The sequence below is a fragment of the Sander vitreus genome, chromosome 7, assembly GCF_031162955.1.
Source record: "Sander vitreus isolate 19-12246 chromosome 7, sanVit1, whole genome shotgun sequence".
Classification (NCBI taxonomy): Eukaryota; Metazoa; Chordata; class Actinopteri; order Perciformes; family Percidae; genus Sander; species Sander vitreus.
Genome location: NC_135861.1, coordinates 4,639,475 through 4,660,210, shown reverse-complemented (window position 1 = coordinate 4,660,210; position 20,736 = coordinate 4,639,475). Strand labels below are relative to the sequence as shown.

The window sequence follows — 20,736 nt, the reverse complement described above, 5'->3', positions numbered from 1 at the left end:
GCCTACTATTAGGCAGGTCATGATGATTGTCATAAGGTATGTTATGTATAAAACTGTCATGACGACTCTTTGGTCTAGCTGTAGTTCATGTGACCGATACGAGGCGTGGCTTACAACGTCAACATTGATTGACGTGGTTTGCACGACCAGGAAGCCAAGCAGTGACATCACTTTCCAGAATTCCCCTTCAGCAGCGCGACGAAGAGAGAAACAACTGAAAAATAAAAGGAGTTTGCTGCTGTCTGAGATTCCGAAGTGTTTACGCTGATTTTACAACCAAGAAATTAAAGGTGAGACTGTCTCTACCAAACTCTCCGTAGCGGTAAGGTTAACTGTTACATCCAGGTTTCGTTTACCTAACAAGCTAACGATACGGGCTAGCTCTTTGCTTCCCTGCTGTTTATGTCGGAACAAAGACGGGTCTGCTTAGCGACTCCGCTAAAAGACATTAGTTTTGTTTTCATTCAGCTTTCAAACTGTCGTAATTTCAACTAAGTTAACTAGCTATCCATTTGACTAGCTAGATCTGTCTGCCTGCTTTAACCAGCTAATAGCAGTTGGTTGTTTTTTAATGACATTGAGGCACCATGCCGTTAGCTAACGTTGATTTGCAACAATTCGTGCTGTAACTTAACCAGTCATGTGATAAAGACACGGCACTAACGTTAGTTCATCTCTAAAATATATACAGACGTTTAACGTTACCTCAATATTAGAATATAAAGGAAACGCGCATTCTATTATAACTAAGCTAACGTCAGTTAAGCCCTACGTATTATCTTTGAGTCTGTGTTGTCATAGCGTCAAAACAGTAAGTTAGCTCATGGTGCCTGTTTATGTGGCCTATTTAGGTGTAACGTTACAGTAGAAAGGGTGTGGGTCAGTTCATAGCAGTACCGTTACAGACCTTTGTTCCGTTTTACCGATGTCAGTCCTCCTCCTCTATCCCCACTCACTCTCTTTTTTTCCCAGCCATGTCAATAGACCGGAATAAGCTGCCAAGAAGACCACATTCTTGTATCTAACCAATTCGTTCAGGCTTACTGAAGTTAGCCCTCTCTTTCCTTTCCAGTTTCCACCAAAGCGTTTGCTTTGCTAGCACTCCTCTCGATAAACCAATGCCTTTTTATAAGCTGTTCTCTTAGCCTGTGTTTATATACAAAGATAATATCCCTTTCCATTTCAAAGAACGTCACTTGTCCACTTCATTTGAACTGCAAAGGCAGAAGTGGTTCTAGGATTAGGTTATGTTATTTCACTGTCAGCCCAAACTAATTTTTTCCAGGCTTATTCACTAATACCTCCACCAGCTAGTTCGAATGAGGGAGGAATATAAAGCGAGCAAACAAACACAGCCTTAAAGTAAACACTAGAAAGTATTAAAATGCTCCTCTGTGTCCAACACAATGACGCTCTTGTTTGTGAGGACTGAGAATAACCGAGTAGAGTAGGTGGATGGAGTAGCTGGGAGAGTGGCAGTAATGTGATTGTGGTCAGAATGATTTGCTTATTTTAGGGATTTACACCAGTAAGCATGTTTCGCTTACTGGTGTCAAAATGAATGTTTTACCACATATCCTACACATGGCATATAGGGCTGGGTATCATTCAAAAATGATGGATACCGATACCAATACCCTGACTTCGAAACCTGTTCTTAAATGCCACTTTTTTTTCGTAAAGAAATTACATTACACATTACAGCACAAATCTTTTTATGTATTTTTAAGCTCTGTCGTTTTTCCAGCATGCCTCTACGACGAACTGACGCTGATGAGATTTACTCCTTAGGTATTGAAATTAGATATTGAATGACGAGGCATTTTTTTTCGATACTCGATGCGTTAGAGGAAATTCGGTTTGTTCATTAAAAGTATTTAATTTGGTTCCCAGCCCTACATATCAACACACAGTCATATTTGTGATGTTTTGCTCTTTAAAACATGTGTATAGACTTTTTTGTGATTATTTTAGTATGGTGTATTAGGATATTTTTTTTTTAAATATATTTGTGATGGGGTAAATCAATACAAAAGGAAGTCGTCTTTTTACTTGACTTGATTTTTTACATGTTGCTGTCTTTTGTGTCTGTCATGTCTATCATTAGGTATTTGGCTTTCTGTAGTTGGTCATGATATCTGTTGTTTTTATATAATACTGCCATTCGCCTCACTTTGTTTTCCTGTTCCTTATTGAGTAAGAGATGTGTCCACAGTGTTTTGTGATTGTGACACACAGTTGTCAAGGTGTGATGAAGAAAATGTGTAAGAAATCAGTAATGCTTCTGTGACTGGGAAGACTAAAGTGCAGATCATTTTGTTTTTGGCATTTATGCCTTTTATTTTAGGGAATCCAATACATTGGATTGGATTCTGAGCCAATACTGACCTTATCAAGTCGATCGTGTATTGGCCATGACATGTAGCAACTCATTTGGCAATGGCTTGAATGTAACGGACGTTGATTAATATCAAAAAGTTACGCACTAAAGCTTTAAGTAGTAAATAGTAACTTTTCAAGATAAAAATGTTCAGATTCTAGCTTCTCAAATGTGAAAATGATCAGAAGCCTGTACTATGAATCAAGATCAACATGTCCTGGATTGATTTCAGTTACCCGGCTTCACTAACCCTAACAACCGCGGTCCCGCATAAGCTGTGTCACGACGGTGGTTAACATCTAATTCAATCAACCCAGGGTTTCCCAATCCAGCAGCGCGCACGTTCACATAAAAGAGGCGGTGTTTACACAGCATGACCAATCACAAACATCTACCAGATATATATATATATATATAATCTCCTAGGCTATATATATCAGATAACTTTTATTTACATGTGTTGCAGCTGTATATTTTCAAACTGGTAAAGAAAACCCTGTCTTTGCATTTTATTTTAATCACAATCTGTTTTAATAAAAGAGCTTGTGAAAAGTGGCTTTGACTTAAAACTGAACATTTAGCCCACTTTGTAAGGAAATACACAGCTATATATCGTGTATGTATTCAGCGCTAATGGCGACGCGAAAAATTTGGCTGCACCTAAATTTTGTGCTGGTGCACCTAAATAAAAATGTTAGGCACACCAGTGCAACCAAGGCAAAAAGTTAGTCTGGAGCCCTGGGCTATATATATATGACATGATAAGTGTTGTCCGTTTCTGGTTTTAAAGGCTGTAAGGTGATTTCATTTTCCAGACTTTTATTATTTGCCTTTACCCACTTAGTGATTATATCCACATTATTGGTGATTATTTATCAAAAATCTCATTGCGTTAATGTTTTGTAAAAGCACCAATAGTCAACCCTACATTATCGCCGCAATATCGACATCGACGTATTTGGTCAAAAATATCGTGATATCGCCCAGCTCTAGTTTCAGCCTGTTCTGCTTTACTATGTGCATAATCTCAGTCAGCTGTTTCATTGCATAATCAATCAGGCATTTTCATTTCCTCTTCACACTTCAGGCTGCTGTTTTGTAGTACCGTGGCAGTGAGTTCGTCTGAGTACTTCTGAGTCTTGTTTGGTTTGAGTAGACCACCATTATTATCATAATAATTACAATATTAAGGGACCCTGTGAGAGCCATTAACCATTTTCTTTGCTTTTATGCTCTTATGTGTTTTTCCATCCACCCATGTTTACTCATGTATTATGTGTTGTGGCAGTCTGTACGTCACACAAGTCACCTGTATGTGTTTTTCAGTGTGACTGTTCAACAGAAAGCTTTATCATGAAAACAGTGCTGAGTTTGAGAGTAAATGAATACAATGGAAAGACCTTAAATGTTTGTAACTTTGTCATGTACAGCAGTAAGGCAAAGTCAACACACATGCACTTGTCAATGCCTATTAACATTTCTGTCTGCTTCTAAACTGTATTTGCAATGCAGCCTGAGTTTGAGATTTAGCTTGAACGAAATTGGCTGTCTTCCCAATCTATGACAAGCATCCTCAGTAGTTGTAGATGTTGTTTATGCTGCCAGATCCTGAGCAGAATATATGGCTGTCCTTTGACTTGCTGAATGTTTGATTGTCTTTATCTGTCAGTCACATATGTCCTCTCTGTGCCATTTCATGCCAGGCAGGTAGCAGCATTTTTCACGGTTTTGTCATCCAGAAAACTAAAACAAGGAACAGGATGTTGCCGAAAGCTGCATGCAGCGACAGAGTTGGTTTTGATTCTCAATGGAATCATCAGCACCCCATAGCATCCCTTTTACATCACAGAGAGTCATTTGATTCAGTCTTATTATAGAGTATGGCTTAATGGAGTGTAAAGGTAATGGATGGCATTTGGGTAATATGAGGTTATCCCAGTCAGTAGTCTGGCGAGGCTTACTTGGCTGGTATGTTATCTCATACAGCTATGCCATCCTCCCTTCCCCAAGGTCCTCCACTAACAGCTGTTTGTGTTTTCTCCTCAGGATGTCCCTGTATCCATCCCTCGAGGACCTCAAGGTCGACAAGGTTATCAAGGTAAGGGTTAGGGCGAATCGGTTTAGAGAACTTGGCTTGGGTCTTGAGTAGCGCTGGGAATCGCCACTGATTCACATAGTCCAGAGTACTAAGTGACATTTCATTCAGATATCTTGAGGTGAGAGGTCAAGGGACCCCTGTTAAAATGACCATAGCTGTTTTTTCCCATGCCAAAATATAGCTTATCTTTGGAGCGTTATTTAACCCCCTTCCCGACAAGCTTGCATGACATGATTGGTACCAACAGATTTCTTAGGTCTTTTAGTTTTCTATGATCGATTCTGGATTTTATGAATCGACATTGGATCATTCAAATGAAAATATATTTTTTTTGCCTTTAGTCTTGAGGAGTTGTAGCATTTATTCACCGACAAAGAGCCAAATTGTACACACACTGCACTGCTACGTTCACAGCTATAACGTTACTGCTAACTTCATACACATGCTCTCTCTCTTGATCTCTAAGACTCTACCTTAAACGGGTTACCAGTTATGAACGGGGGCGTGGCTTAATCATAAGGGGGCGGGCCAAACCAGCACCAATGAATAAGGAACTCTGCTGAGTTCAATGATAACCTCACACAAGGGTCTACATCAAACGGGTCATAAGTTATTAAAAAGGGGCGGGCCAAACCATCACCAATCAAAAAGAAACTCTGCTGAGTTCAATGATACCTCAGATAAGACTCTACCTTAAATGGGTCACCAGTTATGAAAGGGGGCATAGCTTAATCGTAGGGGGAGGGCCAAACCATCACCAATGAAGAAGGAACTCTGCTGAGTTCATTGATACCTCACACAAGACTCTACCTTAAACAGTTCAAAAGCCATAAGAGGGGGGCGTGGCCTAAGTACACAGGGCCTGGTTAAAGTATAGGGAGGGGGCTCAGTATCACATGTATACCACACATTATAAGTTTTATGTAAATAGGATGAGGTTTGTCATATAAGGCTCATTTTCTGTTGCCAGCGGGGGGCACTATGACCAAAAGGCCTGTAGATGTCCTCAGGCCTGGACCCTTGTCAAACCTGAGAACCTTCGGGCAGATATGACAATGTACAGCTAGGATCCTAGGAGCTAGGATCCAGTGTTTTTGGTGCTTGACCCATATTAGGGACCAAAAGTTAGGATGTTTTGGCCTCTGCTGCTTGATTTTGACCACTCTGGGCCCTATCTTGCAGCACGGCGCAAAACCCAACGCAAGCGTCTTTGCTATTTTAAGACTGTCCAGCGCCCATGTCGTTTAAATAGCAAATGCACCTGCGCCCATCTTTGCACCCATGGGCGTGCTGGTCTTACAGGGAGGTGTGTTCAGGTGAATTCTTGGCGTATTGCTATCTTGAGGTAGCGGGAAGTGACCGCGCCATTGACCAACAAAAACCTGGTCTAAAGTCAATAACGCAGCATTTCATTGTCATGTCAACAGGCTTATGCACAGCGCGCACACACTATGCTTGTTACACACACACACACACACACACACACAGGGAAGCGCAGCAGCACACAAACATGCAAAAGATAAAAAATAAAAATATTACTGTGCAAATCTGCCATCATAAAAGGAATGGGAGATCAGAGACACTCTGATTGGTTTATTGCATGTTACGCCCAAGACACACCTCTGATTAATGAAGACACAAAGTACAACCCTTTTGAACCATGCGCCCGGACCCTTTTTTCTGCCGCCAAACTAGCAAAAGTGGTTTTGGACACGCCCTAAATGCACCTGTGCCATGCGCTTTACGCTGTGTGCTCAGATCGTTAAAATAGGGCCCTCTGTCTTTAATCTCTCTCTTGTGAGTCCCCCATTTTAATTAGTCATCAAATAAGTCGCTGAGTATTAAATCACGGATTATAACAACATTTGTTGTTGGGGAGGAAGAAGTATTCCGCAATCACTTAATCTGATTACTAATAGTTGTATTCTCACACTTGCTTAAAACCATTCATTCAGGGTTTGAGACTTAATGTATTTTTTTTTTTTTTTTAAATGGACATGCATTTCTAATGAAGATTAATGTTTCCTTAACAAACCCCACTTCAGTCATTTCCCTTTCGTCCACTATTTACCATTTTAAGTCCAAGTACACTTCCAGTTGACTGGTGTGTCTGATTACTTTCTAGGCCCAGGCCCAGTTTGCCCAGTCTGCCACCTCGATGCCAGCTATCACTGAGGGAACCTATCCGCCTCAGCCCGCCACTGCTGGGATGCCAGGATCAAGTGAGTCTCACATATACTGTTGAACGTTTTTAGAGCGTATTTTATCCCTCTATTGTGTTCCTAACTTGTCTACGCCCAGATAAATCAGTGAAACCCCTCTTTCTCTAAGTTGTAACACCTTCATCTGTATCTGCGTTCCTTTTCCCCTGTTTCTTCTTTGTTTATTTGTTGGTGTCTGTGTGTGGGGGGTCTGTGGTTCTGAGCCTGTGCTATTCTTTGGAGAAGAACAGCTCTGTAGTATTAGGGATGGATAAAGACGAGTGGAGTGAGAGGACTGGGCTGGGAGGAGGAGTTATGGGGTCTTTGGACAATAACAGGAGTAAATGGGGCCCCCCACACCGGCTATGATTTCTCTCCCTTTGTGTTTGTGACTATTTATGTTTTTCTCTCTCATTGTTTTCTGCTCTGGGGAAAGGTTTTTCTGAGTTTATGTGAAAGTAGACATGAACTTTGCGGTAAACCAGGCTGAGATGGAAGAAAAGAGAAAGAAAGGAGGCATCCATCGAATATCAAAAGTGGAATATATAAAAGATGGGCAAGGGGCCCTTTTAGCAATCACAAAACACAACCCTTCTTCTTATATTCCATCACCTCACCCCCTTTTCCTATTCTCCCACTCATTCAGTTTCTCTATGGATGCAAAGTCCAGTGGGCTTTTGGTCTTTTGTTTCTACCTCAGCAGAGCTAGCTATGAGTCACCATGGCGACTGGCTCTGGCAGTTGTGCTGGGACAGGGGCATGATGGGAGAAAGAGAGAGGAGGAGGAGTTGATTTGAAAAGTAGGGAGGGATTGGGGTGTAAAGTGCACTAGAGGAGAGATGGGAGGAGAAACAGGGGAGGTGAAAGGGGACTGATTGACATCAACACTGGACCATAGCCTAGGCAGATATACTAATGCTGTAAATGGCGTCTACTGCCTTTAAATCACCTCGACAGAATGACTTTTCTTCTTCCTGTCAAAAAGTTTTCTTTTCTCATCCCTATAGGAAGAACTCCAAGTGAATAGGAAAATTCATACACAACCTTCATCTGCTTGTTTTTAAAGCTGCAAAACAATCTAAATTGTGATTTGAATTGTCGTTGTTTCCTTACCTTAAAGCATCAATAAGACACGTGTGTCTGGTAACTGAAGGGTCACAAATCAGCCAGTGGAATCCAGGTCCTCTCTCACGGAGATCTGGAAATAGAGGTTTGAGGTCAGGGGCTGTTTCCCAAACACAGTAGCTCAAGATAGACTTCTGAGAAGAAAGGGTTCAGGCGAGAAATTATGTTAGTTGTACAGGATGAATCTCTGTTATTTGTGATTTTTATGTTTTGCCAACAAGGTGTGGGTGTTTCAGTCTCTCTCGCTCTCTCTCTCTCTTTTATTTTCTGTACTATGACTAGAGCTGACACCTGTACCTTTGCAGTGGGTGATTGGGTGGAGTATGTACATGGCTGAAGTGACTTACTCGAACAATAACTTCACACTTGACCCCACCTGGTAGTCATTGTTGTTGACAAAAACAAATAATGATACGATTATTGATTCAGAATCACTTAGCTACTTCCTGATACTGTATGTAGGTCTTGTTGGTTGATATGTGTATTGACTGAGAAGACCGAGGAGAGAGACAGTAAAACAGGAAGACCAAGCTTAATCCTAACCCCTGTCTTACGTCTGTTATAGAGTTTTGGAATTCAAAGAAGAAAACTGGTCGATCAGTTACTCAGTTACCTGAAGACAAGTTAAGAGGCGGCTACCTGACCAGCTGAAGGCCTCATGACTCATATACGCTGCAAGGCATTACTCATTTGCTTTAAAGCTTTGTGTGTGTATTTATAGATTGATAGATTGACGCACACACAGATCATAGATAACACTTTACGTCCTAGCAAGGATGTGACTACTCATGCCAGGAACATTGCAACACAGAGTGTTCATTATCCAGTTCCTCCAGGATTTTGCGGCCTTTTATTTTAGATTGTTGCGACCCAAAATGCCTGATTTCGCGGGAGCTTTTGTGAAAAATTGCGATAAAAGTTGCGATGTCTTTTGTATGTTTGTTGCAATGAAGTTGCGGGAGACAGTGAAAGTTGCAAAAAAAGTTGCGTTTTTTTTTTTGTATAGTTCTTTAAAAATAAAAAGGAAACTTGTTTTGGGGAGAATAAAACTACTCTGGGCTGACATTTCCTAGTAACCTTACCAAATAGGCTGAGGATGCTGCTAATGTTGGTATAATATGAAAATGGCTGGTGGATTTAAGACAAAAAATAATAATTTATTGAATCAATCACATTTGAACATATCTGTCAGAAGCTTGTTGATCTTTACATTGTTAGTTATTTTCCTATGCTGGCCTGGCCTGGGACACATTCATACGGTTTGATAAAGTACTGACTTTAACATTGCACTTACAATAATGTAATGTAAGCTGCCCTCAATTTAGGTCACCGTGTCGTCTCATCTCCTTTTTCTCCTGCATCCACCGTGTGTGTGTTGTTTGTGTGTGTGTTGTTTGTGTGTATACAAGCGTCAGTCGCGGGGGTACGGAGCAGTAGCCCCACCCGCTGCAGAGAGCCGACAGCCAGGATGGAAATGGCAGCAACTTCAGCGACTTTTAAATCGTTAAAGTCTACATTGATGTTAAAATGTATACAGGTTGGCAGGACGTTCTGAAATGTTATGCACGACCTTTCGCTGTACGTTTTGTTGGTAAATGAGTCACACACACGTCTCGTCTTCATATCAAAAACAACGAAATGATCAACTCGTTTTCACTCCCGATTGGTCATTGGCTCTCAGAGTGCACGTGGGACTGCTGCGATTGGTTGAAGTCGCGGGAAACTTCAGGTTATTGGTCAAATGTGCGGAAAAGTTGCGGTGATTGGTCAAAATTGCGAGTCGCACCAAATTCGCGGTGATTGGTTGAATTTGCGTGATCGCGACATTGTGAAATCCTGGAGGGACTGATTATCAGCATTCTTTCAACGGCTCAAGCAGGACCCTACTGTGATGGCATGAATAAAATATAAATTGTAGGAAAAAAATGAGAGAGATCAGCAAAAAATACGCTTTAGGTGCGCCTAATATAACACTGTTTGTACACCTTGTGAATTCGGATGGAGACCAATGGGCGTGCCTTGTTTAGTTCAGTTGAATCGAGCCCAAAACGTTGGAACTTTTGTGGTGAGAAGAACGTGATCCGAGCCAACTACCGTGTACTTCACAAGTTTAAGCTAAACAGCTCCTGTCATCGTATCTCCGTGGTCACACCTAGCCGCAGCTAAAGATGGAGACGGACACAGACAGTGCAGAGTGAAGTCTCAGCGAGTAGACGTAGTAACGTTGCTCGCGAAGCAATGTCTGGAAAAAAATGATTCCAATGAAATGAGCTGGTTTGACAATGGAAATAGGGGGTGTAAGCAGGACATGCATAATGTATTATCATATGTATACATTTGTTCATTATGTAACGTTTGATCTTCTCTCTCTCGCTCTCTCTCGCTCGCTCTCTCTCTCTCCCCCCCCCCTGGTCTCTCTATCCTACCAACCACCTGTCTCTCACTCTACACCTCTCCCACCTGCGCTGCCTCCCTCCATCTTTCTTCGGCTCACTTTTTTTACCCATCCTCCCACCTTTCTCCTCCCACCCCTCTCTCTATTCTCTCAGGCTTGTACCCAAACCTCGAGGAGCTAGGAGACTATATGGGTCTGGCCCTCAACAGTGATGAAGTTCAAAGGAACCTGGCCTTGATGCCTGTGGCTGACAATGTAAGTAGTTGTGTATGTCCTGGGGATGTGTGTCAACGCATGCAATCGTTTTCTTTTCTTTTTCGAACATGTAGTCTTCAGCCCCAACCATCACTGACTCAAGCGACACCGCCAAGACTTTCATGTATAGTATCAGTGGAGTTCCCCATTGATATCTCCATTCCATCTGCAATCTGTTTTTATCATGTTGGGTCAAAACAATAGACCCATCCATCCATCCATCCATCCATCTTCGTCCGCTTATGTGAGGTCGGATCGCGTGGACAGCAGCTCCAGGAGGGGACCCCAAACTTCCCTTTCCCGAGCCACATTAACCAGCTCTGACTGGGGAATCCCGAGGCGTTCCCAGGCCAGGTTGGAGATATAATCCCTCAACCTGGTCCTGGGTCTTCCCCCGAGGCCTCCTCCCTGCTGGATGTGCCTAGAACCAAAAAAATAGACCCATTTCATAATGACTTCTTAGATTTCAGGTCACATTAAAGCCTCTCACTTAAAACAACCAGCCCTCTGACTAAAAACCTGTTTTTAGTAGATGGAAAGAGCCATGAGCTGTAGATCTATCAGAGCACAACACTATTCTGTTCTTGGAGATCCACATTGCTGAGTGACTCACCGCAGGCCTGAGCAGAGTGTGGGAGGGTGTGAGCTCTTCACTTGTGTGTGTGTGTGTGTGTGTGTGTGTGTGTGTGTGTGTGTGTGTGTGTGTGTGTGTGTGTGTGTGTGTGTGTGTGTGTGTGTGTCGCAGATGCCAAGTCTCTCACAGCACCCTAGCTTGTCAGCTGGCATTTAACCTAAATTTATTTAAATTTAATTTAATCTGTGTTCTCTGCCATTTGCTGATATCTTCACCTCTACCATTATTAAGCTAGTGTTTTTTAGTTTCTTCATTGTTGCAGTGCAGCAGAGCATATTAATGATGAATGTTTTCGAAAGCAGTGCCTAAAGCACTCCTGATCTCATTCACTGGTGGAGGAGGAGATGAAATTGAATCCTCCCACATGCCTCTATTTGATGCAGCGTTCCTGAATGTTAATGTAACATGCCTCTTTAATCCTTTCTTCCTCTCGCCTCTGTCTCACCCCCACTCAATTTCCCTGGTTCTCTCTCAACCCACCTCTTTTACTTTCTCCCTTGCTGTCTGGCTTTCTCCCCCCCTCCCCCTCCCTCCCTCCCTCTTTAGCAAGTGGCAGTGCCCTCCATTTCAGGTGTCGGGGGGATGGTGCGGCCCGTGACGGGGGCGGACGTAGGCATCAGGAGGGCAGAGATCCGCCCAGGGCTGCGGGAGATTATCCTCTGTAAGGACCAGGAAGGGAAGGTGGGAATCCGGCTCAGGTCCATCGACAATGTGAGTCAGCATCACAAACTCTTAGACCGGCACCTCTTCTTGCATTCATTATTCAGCCCAGACTCATTGTCATTAACACCCCTTTGACAACACACTGATGACTTCTTCTACTCTTCCATCAATGTTGAACCTGTTTTTACTCTTCATCTGGAGCATCATGATCTGACATGTTAATCACGAGGGGTTTCGCCAGTACTAATTTAGCAACTAATACTTGTTGAGTTTTGCAAAAAGTAATCTGACGACTACTTCTTGGGCTGTTGTGTTATTTATAGGGCTATTTATGTATTTATTTAAATCTCTTTTAATGAAAGATCACTGTGGTGGAACCATCACGTCTGAGTTCTATAGCCAGAGTTTCTCATATCCTATTACTAGTCCTGCAAACAGACACTGAACATACTCCCAAAAAGCATCCCTTCCTATTATTCCAATGTAGGAGATGGTGGGCAAAATCCACAGTCGTCTTTCTATGAAAAAATACGTCAAAGTTTAACCAGAGCTAATATGGGCTTTCAGCAATCATAGTCCGTTCAAGTAGGGCTCTTTTCAGTCTTTTGAGTACAATATAGACTTTATGAAGATAGTTTTACACAGTGACAATTCAAACATTCGTCAGCTTAATTTTTCTGGGGTTGTAAAGGCGTGCCACTGCCAACACATGTATTATGAAACACATGCAAAAAGTGTTGTTAGTATGAATAGTGGCTATATTTTTAGATTAAGTCGAGCTGCACATTTGAACACACCTGCTACAATTTGAGTGTCCCTTAAATTGATGATGATGATGATGATGATGATGATGATGATGATGACTGTGTATTGGCAAGAATCTGGCGATACGATACGTATCACGATACATGGGTCACAATTCAATATATTGCAATATATTCCGATACTGTGCTTAAGGCGATATATTGGGATTTGTTGAAAGTATAATTTTAGAAAAACTTAATATTTGAAAAGACATGATGTTCATAAAAGTCAAAGAGGTTTACTTTAGGTAAACCATTCAGTACACAGAAAATCAAACTGCCAGTTTGGGATTGTGGTTCACATGTTCTTAGTGAGCTAATGTTTATATGCTAAAGTAGTTCAGCCATAGCTACATTGTTAGCTTCTAGAAAAAAAAGTCAGGCACCGCTAGGCCCCGTTAGGCGAGGACACTAGTGCTGCGTCTCAGCATAGCCATCTAGTGGTACAACATAAACGTGATCCGCTGTCTGACATGAATATTGTTTTTACGTAAAAAAAAGAAATATCGCGATACGGTGTATCGATTTCTTTCTTACACCCCTAATGATGACCTGTTTTCATTATTTTGGACTATTCCTGGGACATATGTGCATTGGCTATGACAGTACAGTCATTTTACCAGGGTAAAGTTAGCAACTAAAACAGGGACTGGGTGTTTATTATCAGTGCTAAGAGCAATGAAGAATTAATGTGCTGTAAGAAAAACAACAACTACGAGTGAATTTCGATAGTCTTGTGCGTGGTAACAGCCTCTTGAAGTAGTTCATTATTCCGTTTGTGTTGAGTTGCACTAATACAGGTGAATGGCAGATGACTGAAATGAAATGAAAAAAAGAGAAGATTCAGTGTATTGATGATCGATGTACTGCTGAAATGACACCACACACCTGACTTAACAGGGCGCCGAATCCTCAAAATGAAAGACATTCCAATCAAATGATTTAATTATATTGCATGGACATCAAGTTAAAGAGTGTAACTTATTCTTTTGAAAGAGTCGTTTAAACACAAGCCATCTGTTGGTTCTGTGTGTTTTAATTCCTTTCACTGTTTCAAATATCTAGCAATATCTTTATATCATTATGGACATTTTATCTCTTCTATGTCCTTGCCTCCTTCCTCTTTATTTGCTCTGTTTTCTCTCCACTATCGCTCTATCGTCTGTCTTTTCTCTCTTCCCTCGCCATCCATATCTTGGACTCATTTTGAATGTTTTATCTGTTTATCTGTCCTCTCACAGGGAGTGTTTCTCCAGCTGGTGCAGGCTAACTCTCCTGCGGCCTTGGCCGGGCTGCGTTTTGGGGACCAGGTTCTTCAGATCAACGGGCAGAACTGTGCTGGCTGGAGCGTAGACAAGGCCCACAAGGCCCTGAAGGCTGCCGCAGAGACCCGCATTGAGCTCGTGGTCAGGGACAGGTGAGGAGTTTTCAATACAGGACATGCGATCATAACCGTGTGTCTATCATTTAGTCTCATTTTGTATGTTTCCTAAGCATTGCGAGGCTACAGCTGTCATCAGCTTTGATGTGTACAGCTACCATGGTTACAGGTGTTGTTCTCATCTATCGCAATGCTAAAGGGAAAAGTTTACCTGGTAATACCAGACTGTAATGGATCACGCATACAGTACAGTGGCCATGCTGCTATACAGCGTCATAGTATCTGAAAGAAGCTGAAAGGTTTGGCTCCCTCTGCTGAGCGATGCTGCTCAGCTCTCCTTCTGGTTTTGTTTTTACGAATATTATCACATAGTTTCTTGTTATCTTGTATGTTCCCATCACTTTCTGAGTTTTTAATTTTTTCTTCATGATTATACATTTACAGATATACTTGTACACTTTCGTTTTTAAATAAAATAGTCTGATTAAAGGGCTCTTTATAACAAAGTGGATTCCTAATTTTGTGTGTGTGTGTGTCTGTCTGTGTGTCTGTCTGTCTGTGTGTCTGTCTGTCTGTCTGTCTGTCTGTCTGTCTAGGCCATTTCAGCGCACCATCACCATGCACAAAGACAGCTCTGGCCACGTGGGCTTTATCTACAAGTCTGGTAAAATCACCTCGCTGGTCAAGGATGGCTCTGCAGCCCGCAACGGCCTGCTGACTGAGCATTTCATCTGTGAAATTAATGGCCAAAACGTTATTGGACTCAAGGTGAGACACTTGTTTCTGTATATAGAGTCTTTTCATCAAATACAAACTGTTTACTTAGTGCTAATTATATGAGCTAGTAATGTGTGTGTGCTGTGAAACAAGATGGGTTCTGTTGATCTTGCATTGTTGAAAAACATGGACTAAAAATGATATTATAAGAAATACAGAACATGTGTGATGCCTATAGAATGTTAAGTTGATGCTAATTAGAATTTTGCATTGGGATGGCTGCGTACATCCTTGCGGAATGTAGTATTACGCGGGAACGTACAGCATTTTTTAAGTAAGTGCAGCATTCACCAGCTCCAAGTCTGTACAAATGTGAAGTGAAGTCAAATGGTTTTTTAGTTTGTATCAGCAATGTAGCCATAGTTTTGCTTCTAGTCCAATTTATTCTCTGGCAGGTGTGTAGTTCCATTCTGCCCTGTGATGAAGGCTTTGCATGTGTTCTTTAAGAAACCTACAATGTCAATGGCAATTCATTAATCACATGAGGTCCTCACATGAAACTGTCCCTGTGTGAAAATTCCAGGATTCTCAGATCAAGGACATTCTGAGCACCTCTCCGACTGCCATGACCATCACCATCATGCCCAAGTTCATCTATGAACACATGGTTAAGAGGTAGAGACTTCATCATTTCAGTGAATCTAGTGTCGTTTCCTTATCATTAATAACTACACATAAGGTGCTGTCAGTCAACAGAATTACACTTTCCCGCGTGGATCCATGTAGCGCTGATGATGATGCAAAACTTTTCCAAAACGTACCAATCAATGAGTTACCTGCTGGTTCGTATGACTTCATGTTTGCTCTTATTAGCTCAGTAGTCGTCTTATATCCTCGACGTTCCACATCTGGGATTGCTCCGGTGCCGCGGGAAATTCCACCGGATGCGTGTATTTTCGCCGATGTCCGTTACCTTCCGCTTTCTTTGTGTTGGCGTTCTAAACTCTGGTGGATTTCTGAGGACTATGGTTAACTGCTCCTCAGATCTCTGCAGGGTAAATCCAGACAGCTAGCAAGACTATCTGTCCAATCTGAGTTTTCTTCTCACGCGCGACTCAGCGCCTGGTCTGGCAAAGCGAGACTAGCTCAGTAGTAATACAGTCCCTCCAGAAAAACACGATTATGCGATCGCATAATTCAATGCATAATCGGCCAAAGTCCGCATATTTATGCGGGGGGCAGCATTTCTTTTCAAATACGCCGCACTTTCGCCGCATAAATTGCAGATTTCCGCGCAAAATATGCGGGGCTTACATGATTTCATAATCCCCGCATTGTCGTTGCAAAAAAGTCACATATATCTTAGCAGAAAGTTGAAAAATGTTGCGTTAACTTCACACAAGAGCAGCCATTTTCCCCTGTTGCCATGGGAACGTTATGAAGTGACGCGACGTGAACATCATCAGAAAGCCGCAAACCCCGCGATGAAGCCACGATGACGCCGCAGTTTTTCCAAGTTCCCGCAATTTCATCGCATAAAATTGCATAAACATCCCGCATATTCCATCGCATTTTTTAAGAAAACGTGCCGCATAATCAAGGATTTTTGCCCACAACAATCACAAAAAAAACCTCAATTTTTCTGGAAGGACTGGGAATAAGCCACCGGGAGCCCAAAGTGGACCAGAACATGCGACCAAAAATCTGTTAAGTGCGACTAAACTGATCACTGACGAGCTGATGGGTGTGATTATAATTTATTTTTATTTATTTTTCCCCCCCTCCAGGATGTCTTCCGGTCTCCTGCGGTCAGCCATGGATCACTCTGTCCCAGAGGTGTGAAGACCAGGAGGAGGACTGTAAACTGTCAGGATGTCTACAATACATCAATATGTCTCTCTTTCTCTTTTCCTCAGCCATATATTTGTCTGTCTCTCTCTCTCTCTCTGTCTCTTTCTGCCTTCATACCAAACCACCTCCTGCGTCACAATCATCGTCGCCATTTCTTTAACATAATCTTAAAATGCCTTTTTTTTTCTTTTCTTTTTTTTTCTTTCTTCTATTTCTCACTTCAGTAGAGTCTTTACCTTTTCTACATACCCTCATCTCCTTTGACATATCTAGTACTTTTTGAAGGTTAACCTTGTAGTCTAAGTATTACATCTTTTGTTTTTCTTGTTTTGTATTTGAGGAATAAGGACAGTACAAAATTTTTTTTTTTTTTTTTTTGTTAAACATGCACACTATCGTGAGTCCAGAGCTTCCTCCTCATTGTGGAGATGAATCATTTGCATGTGACGTTTCATCTTGTCAAAATGCTGTAAAATCCAACGGTCAGTCATCAGAGCCCTACCATGTAGATTACACGGCTGTGCTCCCAGCCCCTGCACTCGGCCCCTAATGTGTGTACGTAAATCAACTGAGCTGAATTAACATCTGGGGCCTCACATTTGACAAAACGTTTGCTGACTGGATTCTAGATTCCAGTGTCTCTTTTACTTGGCCAGTAAAACTAACAGCGTTGTTTTTTTTAGTTTATACCATATATTGGTACAAGAAAATAGTGTAGGTGTTGGCTCAGAGATTATCTTTATTTTATTTTTGTAGATACCCAACATTTCTAACATATACGTGAGAGTTACGACGTAGCGGTTTCCACCTTCTCCAAGAGATGGCGAGGTATAATTGTACCACAATTACTGTCTCTGCGGGCAAATGACATGATGAGGCTCTGATGTGTTGAATTTGTAGGTACTGGGAACACTGTGTGCACATTCCAGGGGAAAGTGTAGGGAAAGAGGAAGCCGTAGATGTTTGTTGCCCCATGCAGCTGGAACTTAGCCCTGTCCACAAACAAGAGTGCGTTGATGTGATTAGCTAGCTGGAGGTTAGTTGAAAAGGTGTTTGTCGGATATGGTTTTGTGCTTCTAACTATAGTTTTCAAGGGAATCGTTGGTGTTTGTCTGGGCAGGGTCTGTGCTGGGCGGACCCACTAAGTGCACTTTCCACTACCTTTTTAAAAGGTTGTCTTTCCTGTACCCATTTCAACAGTTGTGCTTTTTTATTATTGTTTGTGGTGCCTCATGTTAATGAGAGAACTCATGAAAACAAACTTGTATGTTAACCATAGGAAACTGCTGAAATTTGATGCTGAAAATCATCCGCTCAAATTGAAGGCATTTAAATTCCACATCATGAGCTCAGCCATTGAACTTGCTCTCCTCTGCCCAAGTGTTGTTAGAGGACGCCCCTATGTAATAATCCTTCCTTGACTGATGAGCACATTGAGACTGAGCGGAGCTCACAGTTGTGAATTTCTACTTGTTATATAAAGTTGCTCCTTTTAATGCTGTTCATGTTTGGATGCATGTATTCCTTTACTTTTCTAGGTATGCAATCTGATAAACATCACTGTCATTCTGTAAGAAAATGCTAGAAAAAAAATCTTAAAGTTTATATACGAATGTAACCAAGATAATATTGTAAAACAAATAAACAGTCTTTCTGTTCACATTGGCTTGGTGGTGTTTGTCTTCCACTCAGTATGGAGATAAACATAACATCCTAACATAGTCTTTAGAATCGCTGTGGTTTGGGAAAAATCAAGTAAGAAAAACATCCAGAGAGACAAGATTCAGACAAACACACAGATGAAGACAACACAAACGTTTGCTCCATGCTGTTTAATATAGGGGCTTTTGGTCTTTCTTTATACAGCGTGGTGGGAGTGTGAATGGAGAAGTAGCCCATTGATGTCTTTAACTGTACACACTACTATTGCCATTAAAATAGTTAATTTACATTAGGTTATCTGTAGATATCGATGTCAGCTACTTTTTTTTATACAAGGCATTGAATGCCCTCAATGGTAGGATGTTAAAGGACTTGGTATGACCTCTGTATACATTACTTATCATTACATAGGCTATGGAACACATACTCAGACAATTTGGACAGGAATAAAGCATAAAATGACAATACACATTCAAATATTGACACAAAAAGCCAAACACCCCCCCAACAACCTCCTGTCTTCCCCAAGACACATTCAGCATCATACGTGTTTAAGGATATACGTAGTATATAATCACCCCCCTCCGCTCACATACTGTACACGGGCACCACTACAGCAGGACGTTCAGGTGTATTATGGGACAGAAATAGAAAACAGGTTCATTGTGAGATACAACAAGGTCCTTGCAGAGACAGCGTAGGACACTCGGCATAATGGCCTCCTTGGCATTGCAATAATCGTGGAATGGGTTTTGATAAAGTGCTGTATAGTAACGATTGATCCGAGGAAAGTCAGATTAAACTTTTAATGAATCAATCAATCAATCACACTCTGAAGAGTTGCAAGCCTCTTCTGGAACGGAATCATTTATAACAAGGTTTAGAATCCTAAACAAGGACACTGTAAGCCATATCGTTTGTTACCCATTCGATAGGAAGATGTAGGGGACAAAATGGCTCCAAAGATGTGATTATGTTCACCAGACCCTATTAGGGTCTAAGTAAGTGGAGGCATAAAGGTGTTAGCAACACCAGCATACATTAAACATATAAAAGACAAAAAGCTATTGAACACGGTGCCCCTCCCCCAAAGAAATATAGTTTTAAATATAGAGAAAAACATTCATTCTTTTCTTGCACACACAAATTATTATTTTAATGCGTGCAAACAAGTTAAGAAGATAACTTGTGCACAAAAGGTATTGTGTGCACAACATAATATCTTCTGCGGACAAGACTATAACTTGGGTGCACAAGGTATTAAATGAAAAAAAAAGATATAATGGATATGATGACGGTGGTTAGCAACTTTCTTTCTTAACCCAGGTTTTTATGGAATGTGATTAACGCAAATAGCATTTTAGAGATTTAGTGTTTAGACGACATTAAAATGCGTTTTAACACAGTGTGGTTGTGTTAACACAATATATTTTTACGTGTCAATTCAACAAAAATTATGGAAGGCTATATTAAGCAAAAAAACGGCTTACGACATTAAGTATACATGTTAACACATCTTTACGCATACGCCAACAAGATATCTTGTATGCACAAGATCCAAAGCACACAATATATATATATATATATATATTTAAAAAAAAAAAATTCTTTCAGAGCTTTGGGAAGCTCTGTAAGACACACATGTTCACATACATGACCGCATAAGCAGCTGAAGTGTAGACTGTTGTGATTAGAGATAAATGAAGGGGTTTGAGATGAGAACCTACCTACCCTGGAATTCCAGAGTTCTCGCGAGAGCACAGTTTGAATTTGCTCAGCGAGTCACTCTGGCATTGAGTAACGATGCTCATTAACTATGCCCTTGTAGCCGAGCTGCACCGATCACATCGGTGTATCTGATATAGGTGGGCCAGAGGCGAGCTAAACAGATGACGACGAGATGAGTTTAATCTACCAGTTAGCTCCGCTGGTAGCTAAGCGTATGGGGCTCTGGATACGTCACCCCGTGTATTGTTGTGATTGGTCGTAGTGTTATCCATTTGCGTGCAGTGAGATTTTCAAATGCAACATTTTAATTACTCAATGCCAGACCCTTAATCTTTCGTATTTGGGTCTGGATTTCCAGACTAGATGAGAGGCACAACAAGCCTGAATTCCTAAACCTGAACTTCTTAATACAGCATCACAAGTTCACTATATCAACCCTTTCCTTTCCTCCATCAGCCTGTGTTTGTTACAATAGCCTGTTTTTAATGCCAGCGGCAGAGTTGGACTGACTGAAATCAGTTACAATGATGATATACAGTAGTTATCATTCACTTGACTTTCATCATTAGAGATTTCGTTTCACAAAACATCAATACGTAGAGGAGGAGGCCGCCTCCCACCTGCTCCCTTACAGGATTATATGGCTTTTTCTAAAACATAAAATAGTTATACCCTCCTAATCCATTTTAGCCAAGCAGCTCACACAGTCAGGAGATGGTAACATAACTAGTGCACAACTCATGATAATGAGAATGATGTTCAAGTTATGGATGAGCAAAAGTGGAAGTGGAGAAGAGGCAGTCCTTTGTGTCTCTAAGGGATTCCTTCAAACCTTTCATGGAT

The 20,736-nt window shown here is 41.4% G+C and overlaps 1 protein-coding gene across 1 annotated transcript; it reads left to right on the top strand.

Annotated features, from left to right (window-relative positions):
• Positions 1-140: 140 nt before the first annotated feature.
• sdcbp2 (syndecan binding protein (syntenin) 2) lies at positions 141-18,163 on the top strand. The gene is made up of 9 exons (XM_078254270.1): positions 141-290; positions 4,427-4,478; positions 6,604-6,700; positions 10,354-10,454; positions 11,635-11,799; positions 13,796-13,971; positions 14,532-14,703; positions 15,236-15,327; positions 16,440-18,163. Exons 2-9 carry the CDS (start codon positions 4,428-4,430, stop codon positions 16,492-16,494), a joined length of 909 nt encoding a protein of 302 aa, XP_078110396.1. The 5' UTR covers positions 141-290; position 4,427; the 3' UTR covers positions 16,495-18,163.
• Positions 18,164-20,736: the final 2,573 nt, after the last annotated feature.